The sequence below is a fragment of the Pollachius pollachius genome, assembly GCF_949987615.1.
Source record: "Pollachius pollachius genome assembly, chromosome: 1".
NCBI lineage: Eukaryota > Metazoa > Chordata > Actinopteri > Gadiformes > Gadidae > Pollachius > Pollachius pollachius.
In genome coordinates, this window is record NC_136934.1 from 1,597,339 (window position 1) to 1,609,758 (window position 12,420).

The 12,420-nt window shown below is 49.5% G+C and overlaps 1 protein-coding gene across 1 annotated transcript; it reads left to right on the forward strand.

The window, feature by feature from the left end:
* Nucleotides 1-1,249: 1,249 nt before the first annotated feature.
* Nucleotides 1,250-12,360, forward strand: erap2 (endoplasmic reticulum aminopeptidase 2). The gene is made up of 21 exons (XM_079748973.1): nucleotides 1,250-1,344; nucleotides 1,841-2,213; nucleotides 2,321-2,507; nucleotides 3,344-3,513; nucleotides 4,178-4,316; nucleotides 4,637-4,771; nucleotides 5,470-5,590; nucleotides 5,794-5,948; nucleotides 6,133-6,246; nucleotides 6,667-6,798; nucleotides 6,934-7,065; nucleotides 7,185-7,253; nucleotides 7,683-7,858; nucleotides 8,247-8,326; nucleotides 8,849-9,032; nucleotides 9,402-9,558; nucleotides 10,182-10,366; nucleotides 10,557-10,718; nucleotides 10,936-11,076; nucleotides 11,260-11,341; nucleotides 11,590-12,360. The coding sequence occupies exons 2-21, from the start codon at nucleotides 2,017-2,019 to the stop codon at nucleotides 11,734-11,736; spliced, it is 2,865 nt and encodes a 954-aa protein (XP_079605099.1). The 5' UTR covers nucleotides 1,250-1,344; nucleotides 1,841-2,016; the 3' UTR covers nucleotides 11,737-12,360.
* Nucleotides 12,361-12,420: the final 60 nt, after the last annotated feature.

Sequence of the window (12,420 nt, forward strand, 5' to 3'; positions counted from 1 at the left end):
TGCAGCTCTGTGGCGACTCTGTTGTCGACTCTGGTGTCGTCTCTGTTGTCGACTCTGTTGTCGTCTCTGTTGTCGACTCTGTTGTCGTCTCTGTTGTCGACTCTGTTGTCGACTCTGTTGTCGTCTCTGTTGTCGACTCTGTTGTCGTCTCTGTTGTGTGTCTGTGGAGGGGTGGGCTGTGTGACAATAAGCTGTGTGTAATGTGATACTAGTCCTGTGCGTTATTTTATGACACCCCCCCCCCCGGGGGGAGGGGCTCCCTGGTGAGGCTGGGATTAGCACGATGTTCAGATGCTTCGGATGGCTGGAGATTCCCACCTCTGCATCACGTGTCTCACACCTCCCCTGGAGGAGACCGAGGGGAGAGACAGACGCGCTGCGACGCGGGGCTCATGGAACACTCCTCTTGTTTACCTGCTGTTTGTGTTGTACTTTTGGAGACGTCAGGAAACACATGAAGGACCGTTTGGAGCTGAGCTGCTGCTGCAGGTGGACGGGAAACCACAGACGCCCCACCTGCCATCCCACCGAGGTGAGATCACTGATCGTATCAATCCCCTGAGATAGACAACTGTAGACACACACACACACACTGACACACGTACTGACACACACACACACACACACACACACACACAACAAATGCAAGCACAAATATACAAAAATACTGTGGCGACCACAGGTGTAGGCGCTCGTTCAGTTGCGCAAGGGATTCTGGGGGGTTCATTTATCCTGGGGGTTTGGACCCTTTCGGGGACAGTGTGGTTGTTGGGTTGAGTGGGGTTAATGGGTTGGGGTAGTTAATTAGTTGTGTGTTGTTGAGTGTTGACATGTTGTGTGCATCGTTGCCGCCACCGTCACCGAGAGTGACGTGTTCGTTTAGTGGGTGCGCTGGTTTCCATGTTTGTGGTTGGTGGTTAATAAAGTCAGTCCGTAGTCGTGCGGTGTATGGGGCACGGAACTGCATAATTGCTTCAATCTGGGCTCCCGTCTTGTCCTTCCCGTGCTGCTCGCCACAGTACACACATAATACACACATATACAAACACAGAGCAAAAAGCACACACTGATCGTATCAATCCCCTGAGATAGACAACTGTAGACACACACACACACACACATAAGCTCTATCGCACTCTTTCTGTGAGTGACTCCCTCTGACACATAAACACACAGCGACACCCACACGAACGCGCACGCAACCGATTTTGAATTACGGGTGGGCGGGATCTCAAAACAGAAAATGAAACTAATTCGTCCATTATCAAGCGTGCAGTCCGGATGCGCGAAAGTATAACGACACTCTTCCTTGCGTTTATTCGCCACATCTTGCAGAAACTACAGGTAGGTCGGCCTATCAGCTCGCTGTCCGACATAGGCGGAGGGGAGGGGGACGGAGGGGAGGGGGACGGGGGGGTTCCATCGCATCATCCACATATTAAACTAATAGGCCTGCAAGGACATGTGAGCGAGGTGCAGAGCTCGCCTCTCCTCTGTCCTCCTCTGTCCTCCTCTGAACCCCTTCCAGCTGCTCCTGACCGGAATAGATCCGCCGTCCCGTTCAGTCTGCGTCATGTGCTTGTGTTTACGGTTCGGCTGCACGTAGACTTCTTGTCTAGTGATTGTGAATTAGAATTACTTCTGGTATAGTAGTGGTATCTGTCGATGTATTCGCGATCATTTCCTACAAGGCCTATAAGTCCATCTGTAGAATGGACAAGTTCCGCCATGTGACATTCGTGCGTTAGATAAATGACAACATCAACATATTGCAGATGGATTATTAACTGCAGATATGTACGAATAAACATTTTGTGACTTTGTCTTGGTCTCCTTCCAGGTTCGCTGAAGGTGTTTCTACATTTCTTAAACATGGGCATTTCCTCCAGGAACCTGTCCTGACAGCGTGTCAGTGGCCCCAACCGCCAGGCCGTACCTTTAGACCGCTGCACCCCACCCTGGTCCTCATTTTACTTACTAATAGTAACTAATATATTAGTTACTCCTCATATCCTCATGATAAGCCGTTACATAGCAGCAGACATGTCCTCCAACATGTCCATGGTGATGCTCCTCACGCTGTCCCTCCTGGCGGCCATGTTCCGGTCCTCGTCGGCCCACCAGGCCTCTTCCTCTCCCGGCCCCCCAGCAGAGACCTCTACCTGGGGGGGCGCCGACCTGGCCTTCCCCTGGAGCCACCTGCGCCTCCCTAAGTACACCACCCATGTTCAGCACCTTCACGCATCGGTAGACAAACGTCGGCGCGTCGCAGAGTGTCATTTCAGATCGTTCTCCTCTGGTTTGTGTTTCCTAACCTCAGCTACATCGTCCCCGTCCACTACGAGCTCCGACTTCACCCTAACCTCACGGAGCTGAAGGTGAGCGGCTCCGTCAGGGTCCAGGTGGAGGTGAAGAACGACACCAACTGGGTGGTGCTCCACAGCAAGGCTCTGAACATCTCCAACGCCATGCTGCTGGACCACAGCATGGCCGCCCTGTCTGAGCAGGTAGGCTGCCGTCCAATGAGAACTGACACCTAGCTATAGCTCTGTCCAATGAGAACTCAAACCTGGCTAGGCTAGCTCTGTCCAGTGGAGAACACACACCTAGCTAGGCTAGCTCTGTCCAGTGGAGAACTCACACCTAGCTCGGCTAGCTCTGTCCAGTGGAGAACTCACACCTAGCTAGGTTAGCTCTGTCCAATGAGAACTCACACCTAGCTAGGCTAGCTCTGTCCAATGAAAACTCACACCTAGCTAGGCTAGCTCAGTCCAATGAGAACTCCCACCTAGCTAGGCTAGCTCTGTCCAATGTAGAACTCAAACCTAGCTGGGCTAGCTCTGTCCAATGAGAACTCACACCTAGCTAGGCTAGCTCAGTCCAATGAGAACTCCCACCTAGCTAGGCTAGCTCTATCCAATGAGAACTCACACCTAGCTAGGCTAGCTCTATCCAATGAGAACTCAAACCTAGCTAGGCTAGCTCTATCCAATGAGAACTCAAACCTAGTTAGGCTAGCTCTGTGCAGTGGAGAACACACACCTAGCTAAGCTAGCTCTGTCCAATGAAAATGCTTACCTAGCTAGGCTAGCTCAGTCCAATGAGAACCCAAACCTAGCTAGGCTAGCTCTGGTCTGTTTGGGTGTATTGTGATAAACAAGCAGCAAACTAACTTTATGAAAGTATGCAAGTCTTATTTATATAGCGCTACAGATGATTGAACCACAAAGTGCTAATACAACAATTAAGAATAGACGAATATAAAGACGAAAAGTAGAAAAACCCAACAGAACAAAGCGTCATATTGCTAGGTCCAGGGCTGACGCTGGAGGTGTCTCTGCAGGTTCTCCCGGTCCTCCACCACCCGGGCCACGAGCAGGTGGCGGTGTTCTCCCCCCGGGTGCTCAGCAGCGGCCACACCTACTTCCTCCACCTGCAGTTTGGGGCGGAGCTGACGGAGGGCTTCTACGGCTTCTACAAGAGCAGCTACAAGACCGGGGCGGGAGAGACCAGGTGAGGGTCCTCCACCCGGACCGGACCCCCATGAAGACCGGTCTACATGGGGGTCCGGCCCTCCACCCGGACCGGACCCCCATGTATACCACTGCTGTGCTCCGATATCCATACTTCCATGAGTACCCTTAAACGTAGTACACTATCCGCACTCACTAAGTGCGCAGATTTTCAGATGTCAGTGTTGTTCCAAACCGATTACTCCGTGTTGCACTGACCGGGAATGACGATCACGTCTGCCGTCGCGGCTCCTCCCCCGCAATAAACATCCCGCTTTGAACGGGGAACTCTTTGCGCCTAGCAGCTATAAAAACGCTAAAAAGCTTTAAAAACTACAAAATGACTCCATTAATGCAGGCTATGTGGAAAATGCGCCGACGTTGGCTCAGCCTGGCTCCGCCTCTTCCGCTACGTAGCTAAGATGGCGGCTCAAACTAAGTATAGGAAGTACGGATAGTATGGATATTGGGACACCACACATACCAGCAGGGTTCACCCATACCAGAGGCTGGATGGCCCAGTACCAGTAAGACGTCTCACTGTCCTGATTGGGCCAGTTCTAATGGATGTCATATATATATAAAATAAATATTTCTGCATTTTAAACAAAATCCTCCACTGTTTGTTGACACAATTTAATTTCCTGCTGTCTCTGTCTCCCCAGGGTCCTTGCTTCCACACATTTTGAGCCCACCAGCGCCAGGAAGGCCTTCCCTTGTTTCGACGAGCCGAGCTTCAAAGCCAACTTCACCGTCACCATCCGGAGGAGTCCTGAGCACATCGCCCTGTCCAACATGCCCATAGTGAGTTTAGCCACAGTCAAGTCAACTTAATAATTATAATGCACATTTCATACAAAAGGCAGATTCAATGGGCTTCACGTCAAAACATGTCACGCAAGAAAATAAAACCGGATTTCAAAAGAGACATTTAAACTCCTGGATTTAAAAGAATCAATAAAATACAAAGGATTTAAAAGAATACATGAAAGGCATTTGAATGGAAGACATGTTAAGACACATGGCCACACATTGTCTTGTGTTGGTTCCATCAGTCCTTCTGGGTTCTAGCAGGACTTCAATGTTTCCAGTGTGTAGTTTAAACTGTATTCCCTGTATTACAGGAGAAGACGGTCGGACTGAATGAGGACCTGATGGAAGACCACTTTGCCACCAGCGTGAAGATGAGCACTTACCTCGTGGCGTTTGTTATCTGTGACTTCAGATCCGTCTCAGCGACCTCCTCCTCTGGGGTCAAGGTACTGCAATATTAATGTTTTTCACTCACCTTTTTGTCTGGTTGTTGTCAGGCATGGTATGGTTGTTATGTTAGGTGTTGTTGTCGTGTTAGGCATGGTTATGTTAGGTGTTGTTGTTGTCATGTTATGTTATGTTAGGTGAGCTCATGATGCTAGGTATGGTTGTTATGTTAGGTGTTGTTGTTGTTGTTGTCATGTTATGTTATGTTAGGTGAGCTCATGATGCTAGGTATGGTTGTTATGTTAGGTGTTGTTGTTGTCATGTTAGGTATGGTTATGTTAAGTGTTATTGTCGTTATGTTGGGTGTTGTTATGTGAGGTGAGCTCATGATGCTAGGTATGGTTGTTATGTTAGGTGTTGTTGTTGTTGTCATGTTATGTTATGTTAGCTCATGATGCTAGGTATGGTTGTTATGTTAGGTGTTGTTGTCATGTTATGTTATGTTAGGTGAGCTCATGATGCTAGGTATGGTTGTTATGTTAGGTGTTGTTGTTGTCATGTTAGGTATGGTTATGTTAAGTGTTATTGTCGTTATGTTGGGTGTTGTTATGTGAGGTGAGCTCATGATGCTAGGTATGGTTGTTATGTTAGGTGTTGTTGTTGTTGTCATGTTATGTTATGTTAGGTGAGCTCATGATGCTAGGTATTGGGGTTCTGTCTGGTGTATATGTTATATTACAGAGTAAACCCTCCCCAGGTGTCCATCTACGCGGCTCCAGAGAAGCTGCAGCAGACCCACTATGCTCTGGAGGTCGCCGTCAAGACGCTGGACTTCTATGAGAAATATTTCAACATTAACTACCCGCTCCCCAAGCAAGGTACGCATCACGTCACACCTGTTAGGCAGGCACTTCGACCCAAAGAGGTTTCGGGGGGCTAACATAAACACGCTTCAAGTGCCATCGCCAATTCCTGGGGCCAAGTATAGTATGGGTGTTTATGGGGCCCCTGGGGACCAGTACAATGTGAGATGGTTCCTGGGGCCCAGTACAGTGTGATGGACTCTGCTTGTCTCCCTCAGATCTCATAGCCATCCCAGACTTTGAGTCGGGAGCGATGGAGAACTGGGGTCTGACCACCTACAGAGAGACCAGCCTGCTCTATGACCCCCGCTCCTCCTCAGCCCACGACAAACTCTGGGTTACCATGGTGATAGCCCACGAGCTGGCCCACCAGGTACCGACGTCACACGATGACCTTCCCGTCTATTGACTTCATCTGACCTCACTCATCTCTAATGAAAACATGATATAAATCTAGTATTGAACGGTTCCAATGTTTGACCCGGAGAGGCGGAAGCTCAGAAGGTCTGTTCCGCGGAAGCTCAGGTGGTCGGTACTGATGTCAGGTCTCCCCTCAGTGGTTCGGGAACCTGGTGACCATGGTCTGGTGGAACGACATCTGGCTGAACGAGGGCTTCGCCCGATACATGGAGTACATCGCCGTGGAGGCCACCTACCCAGAGCTACGCGTGGTAGGGCTTCTTCTCGTGGTCTCAGCATACAGCCCTCCCTGAGGGAGGAGCTACAGGAAGGGGTTCTCCTCTAGATCCTCCATGAGGGAGGTTCTGGAGGAGGAGCTTCTTCTCATGGTCTCCTCATAGAGCCCTCCATGAGGGAGGTTCTGGAGGAGGAGCTTCTTCTCATGGTCTCATCATAGAGCCCTCCATGAGGGAGGTTCTAGAGGAGGAGCCTCTACTCATGTTCTCTTCTAGATCCTCCATGAGGGAGGTTCTAGAGGAGCCTCTACTCATGTTCTCATCATACAGCCCTCCATGAGGGAGGTTCTAGAGGAGGAGCTTCTTCTCATGGTCTCATCATACAGCCCTCCATGAGGGAGGTTCTAGAGGAGGAGCAGGTAGGACACTGACTCCCTTGCGCTCTGCCCCTGATAGGAGGAGTATCTGCTCAACGTCTGCTTCGCGGCAGTGGGCCGGGACTCCCTCAACTCGTCCAGACCCATCTCCAGCGCGGCGGAGAACCCCACCCAGATCAGGGAGATGTTTGACACAGTCTCCTATGACAAGGTATGGCGGCGGAGCACACACACCAACTCATGAGATGCTGTTAACATTTAGTAATGCAGCAAAAAGCTCTCTCTCTCTCAGCAAAGTGGTTCTCTTCTTCTCTGTACGTTTGTCACATGATATTTCCCCCGCTAGGGAGCGTGCGTTCTGCACATGCTCAGACACTTCCTGACCGACGAGGTCTTCCAGAGCGGTATCGTGCGATACCTGCGCAAGTTCAGCTACAGCAACGCCCACAACCAGGACCTGTGGGACAGCCTGGCTAATGCAAGAGACACCACCTACATAACTCACCTTCCATACCATAATGTGGGACTTTCTCATCAATCAAACGCACTTGAGCGATATACTCCGGTTGATTGAAAAAAAATTGATTCATTCCACAGACTTGCTCAGAAGAGGATTTCACTTCAGGGAAATTCTGCTACAACGACCGGCAAGCCTCGAAGAACGTGGTAATCATTTTTTTTCAGGCTGGCCTAATTCCTCAGAGCAGACAGTTTCCACGCCGTATTTCATGCAACGCTCTTACATTTACACATTGAGCAGACGCCTTCCTCCAAAGAGACTCAGCACCAGATCAGAATTGCTGTGGCTACAAAAAAATACTATAAATATAATATCAAAGACATTAATAAATAACAAGAGCGGGTGTGCAGAGTAGATATTAATAGCATGACACAAGGCTAGTGATTTCCAGTTCCTTGTAGTGCAGTTAATCCCAAAGTGCAGTCCTAGTTCACCACAGGGGTCCAGCGAGTCAGGTGATCTCTGCTCAGCCAGCGCTAGGTCATCAGTTAAAGTGCTTAACCAGTCAATAATCAGTCAATAATCAATAACCAGCCTTTGGTAGACCGATCTGTGATTGGCTGTTGTGGCTGCAGTACCTGTTTGCAGGAGAGCACTTGAACCTGACGGCCATGATGAACACCTGGACCCTGCAGAAGGGGGTTCCCCTGGTAACGGTTGCTAGGGAGGGCTCCCGCCTCCTGCTCACACAGGAACGCTTCCTGAAGGCCGTCCTGCCGTCGGACCCTGTCTGGGCCACGCTACAGCAGGGGTGGGCACACACACACGCACGCACGCACGCACGCACGCACGCACGCACGCACGCACGCACGCACGCACGCACGCACGCACGCACGCACGCACGCACGCACGCACACACACACACACACACACACACACACACACACACACACACACACACACACACACACACACACACACACACACACACACACACACGCACACGCACTCAGTCGCACGCACACACACATGCGCACTCAGTCGCACACACACACACACACACACACACTACCTTGCCCATGGAAAGGATATGCACGACAAACTCAAATGCTTGGTAAACAAAATAATTGTCCTAAAATTGAAAGGATCATCGGTCATGTTCATGACCTGACTCAATGGTTCTGGTTATTATGTTGTAGGTACCTTTGGCACATACCTCTGACCTTCAAGACCAGTTCGTCTAGCACAGTGCATCGACACCTGATGGTCACAAAGACAGGTGAGAGGCAGGTGAGCTCACCTACAGAGCCACATCCGTGTGTGTGTGTGTGTGTGTGTGTGTGTGTGTGTATGTGTATGTGTGTGTGTGTACTATTTGTTGTGGTACACACACTAACCTTAACCCTAATGGACTCCACAAATACAAGAAGATAATATTACTAGCCTTGTGTTTCTGATTCCTGAGTCCAGTTGTCTTATTTCAACTATGGGTTGTGCTCCATGATTTTTGGTAATCAGTCTGTCCCATCATTTCATTTGGCCTGAATAAAATGATTGAATGGCTCACCTGTCCGTCTCCCTCCCTACCCGGCTACCTGCCCACACGCTGGGCTCTCAAACCCCACACCGGAGTCTTCTCCTGGGGTGGCAGACCTGTTGCTAAAGCTAACGAGCTAGTCATGTGTTTTGGGGGCGGGGCTTTGGAGGGCTGCCTGCAGGGAGGGAGGGGTTTCCTAATGAACCTGACCCCGGCCTGCCCTCCCTCTAGACGACTGACTGTTGTTGTGCTGCTGTCCTCCAGACAGCGTGGACGTGGGGGACCAGGCGGGCTGGGTGAAGGTGAACACGGACATGGCGGGGTACTACCTAGTCCACTACGAGGGCCGCGGCTGGGACCAGCTCACTCAGCTGCTGAGGGAGAACCACACGGCTCTGAGCTACCACGACAGAACCCACCTCATACACAACGCCTTCCAGCTCATCGTGTGAGCATCCCTGGGGTCCTGCTTTTGATCGGTTGTGCTCAAGGAGTGTGTCCGTGTTTTAATTTGAAACGCACTTGTATGTTGTACGTCCTGGCACTTAAAAATAGTACTCAGCATTGTGTAGCATCTTATCCTAGCTATCTTTGTTGTATACGGGGAATGGGTTAACCTGGTGATGGTTAGTGACTGCACTTTGTTCTATGAACATCCTTACTGTACCCACAGAGATATATTGTTGTCTCTCTTTCTTCTGGCAAATGGGCTTATTGTAAGTCGCTTTGGATTAAAGCGTCGGCTAAACGCCCTGAATGTGAATGTTAAAGTGATCCAAACCGTAGTGGATTAATCTTCCATGTTGTCGCGCTGCAGGATGGGGAAGCTGTCCATCGGCCGAGCCCTGGACCTGATCGGCTACCTGCCCTCTGAGACCCACGCGGTGCCGCTCCTGAAGGGCCTTGGCTTCCTGGAGACCTACTACAGGATGTTGGAGAAGACGGCGGAGCACGCCGTCACCCAGATGCTCAGGGTGAGGGGGGGTCACACGGGGCCCCTTGACCTGCATACGGGAAACCCCGTTTCCTCCGTACCCTGTAGGCACCGAACCCGGGTTGCGTAAGCGGTTAACGCTGGATGAGACCTAGACAACCCGATGTTTATCGTTAGAGATGCTCCAATTGATCGGACGCTGATCATGATCGGCCGATATTGGCTAAAAACTGTTTGATTGGAGAACCCCAAAAGCGCCGATGAAAAAAGCGAATCACATGAGGTATGTTAATCGCGCAAATCTAAACAAATCGAAGAGCAATGTCTCCCACTAGGCAGTTTAACGTTCAGGGTCGTTTACTGAGAACTTGCATTGCTCAGTATGCACGCAGGCACATATCAGTACCGTATAAGACAGTCACATTCTGCTGAGCCTTTGATGTTTCAGTCATGGGGGATCCAAAGAGAAAAAATAAAGAGTATTGGGACAGAAACTGAAATATGGAAGATTCCCATTCCCCTGCCATTCTGTGATCGGCAGTGATCAGCAATCGGCAGATCACGGTTTTGGTGATCGGGCCCAAAAAGGCTGATCGGAGCATCTCTACTTAATCCTACATCCTACGTATCTGAGACACGGCGTGTGTGTGTCGTCCCGTTCAGACGCACATCCTCCGCTTCTTCGGTGACGTCATCGACCAGCAGACGTGGGAGGACAAGGGCTCCATGACCGAGCGCCACCTGAGGTCAGAGGTCATCTCCCTGGCCTGCGACCTGGGCCACGCCCCCTGCCTGCGGCAGGCCAATCAGAGATTCGCAGACTGGCTCCACTCCGAGGGAACACTCAGGTCTGCAGTGTCTAATGTTGCAGTGCTTAAATATTCATCAGTATCCGACACCGTTAGTGCTGGAGGGCTCACGCCCAGAGCACTGTTTGCGGGCATAGCGCTGACCGTAGCTTAGCAGCGCGCTCAACACAGGCCCTGGCTCTTACATGGTGTGTGTGTGCTCTGCCCGTCTCCCCCTGGCGGTCCTCAGCTTGCCCGTGGACCTGACGGAGACCATTTATTCAGTCGGGGCCCAGGATGAGCGAGGCTGGGAGTTCCTCCTCCACACGTACACCACGTCGCCGTCGGAGACGCTCAAACACAAGATCCTGTCGGCCATGTGCAGCAGCAGAGACAGGAACAAGCTGAGCAGGTGCACGCGCTCCCCTTCCGTTTAACAGCAGCTTGTGGCGCCACCGTGTGGCGTAAATGATGTACTGCATGATTGCTTTCCTGTATATAGGAATAGTATATTTTTGACTTAGTTAGATTCTAGTGCATAGTTATTATTTTGTTAGTCTGTTGCAAAGCGCAACTTGAATAAGTTATGACTTTAGCTATCAAACTAATGCAACATTGCATTTTTAAAGACTTCTGGAGATGGCCCTCGAAGGGGATGTTATTCGCAATCAGGACTTGTCCACTCTGGTCTATCTGGTGGCAAGGAACCCACACGGACAGCAGCTGGCCTGGGACTTCTTCAAGAAGAACTGGGGCTTCCTGATTCAAAAGTCAGTATAACTTTAGCAAATCCATTTGAAAGTTTTAAACAAACTTGAATGTTCTAATTTGCACAAATTACAGAATGAATCGTTGAAGAATCTCATGGAGGTGTTTTGAAGAGAGATTGTTTAAGAGGGGTCCTAGAGACATGCCACACCCCAGTAGTAATGGATCTGATCTCTGTTCTGCAGGTTCCAGTTGAGCTCATTCTGCATCAGGAGCCTAGTAGTCGGCACGACGGCCGGGTTCTCCTCAGCAGAAGACCTCTCGGATGTAATTACCATGTTGTCTCACCATGCTTACACACCTACAAATATACTGTTTTAGTGGAAAGGTTTCCCTTCGGGAACATATCTGTGTACTTGTATGGATATCCTCTGTGTCTGTCTGTCTGTCTGCCTGTCTGCCTCTCTGTCTGCCTACCTGTCTGACTGTCTGTCTGCCTGTCTGCCTCTCTGTCTGTGCCTGTCTGCCTGCCTGCCTGCCTGTCTGTCTGACGTTCTGTCTCCCTGTGACCCCAGATGCGGTCCTTCTTCCAGTCCATAGAGGAGCAAGCGTCGCAGCTCCGAGTCACGCAGGTTGCCCTTGACAACGTGCAGAAGAACATCCTGTGGATGGAGATGAACCTGGGGCCTCTGAGGGACTGGCTCAATAGACACATTCATTAAAGTGCAAGTCATCGCAAACGGATAAACAACCAATCCAACATGATCCAAAGGATTATTTTTTTCTATTCGTTGTTTGTTGTTTTAATAATTCTTGAACTTTTTGGAATGTGGATTTTATTCTGAAAACGTTGCAATCAAAGACTGAACTGCGGTTGGGGTTTGGTCCTTTTTGTTGCAGCACTTTGGTTGACTAAAGTCTAAGAGCTGCAGGACTTTGTTTGTGTGTCTTTAATTTCTGTGATTAAATTGTTGTTTTTGCTTGAATTTATTTAAGTAAACAAAGTCGACTAAACAGGATAGATACTGCATCCTGTGATAATACAGAGATGCAGTACTTAAATAAAATAATATGCTTATATAAGTATGAAAACTAACCCATTTAAATCATCGAATCGTTCATGTTCACCTCTGCTTTCTGCTTAAGTATGATGCAACTTTTTTTTTTCTTCAAAGGTCGTTCATGCATTTTTGAAAATCGTTTCATGTATTTTAATTATTTTAAATCTTGTTTTTAAATGACTTTTGTTTTTATATGTTTTATCGTGTTTTTGTGGAGCACATTGAATCCGCCTTGTGAATCAAATGTGCCTCATAAATAAAGTTGACTTGACTTGACCATGAAAAGTTCTCAAACTCAATCCTTGTATTGTCAACTATCAAGTAAACAAAGTGGAAGATACAAGT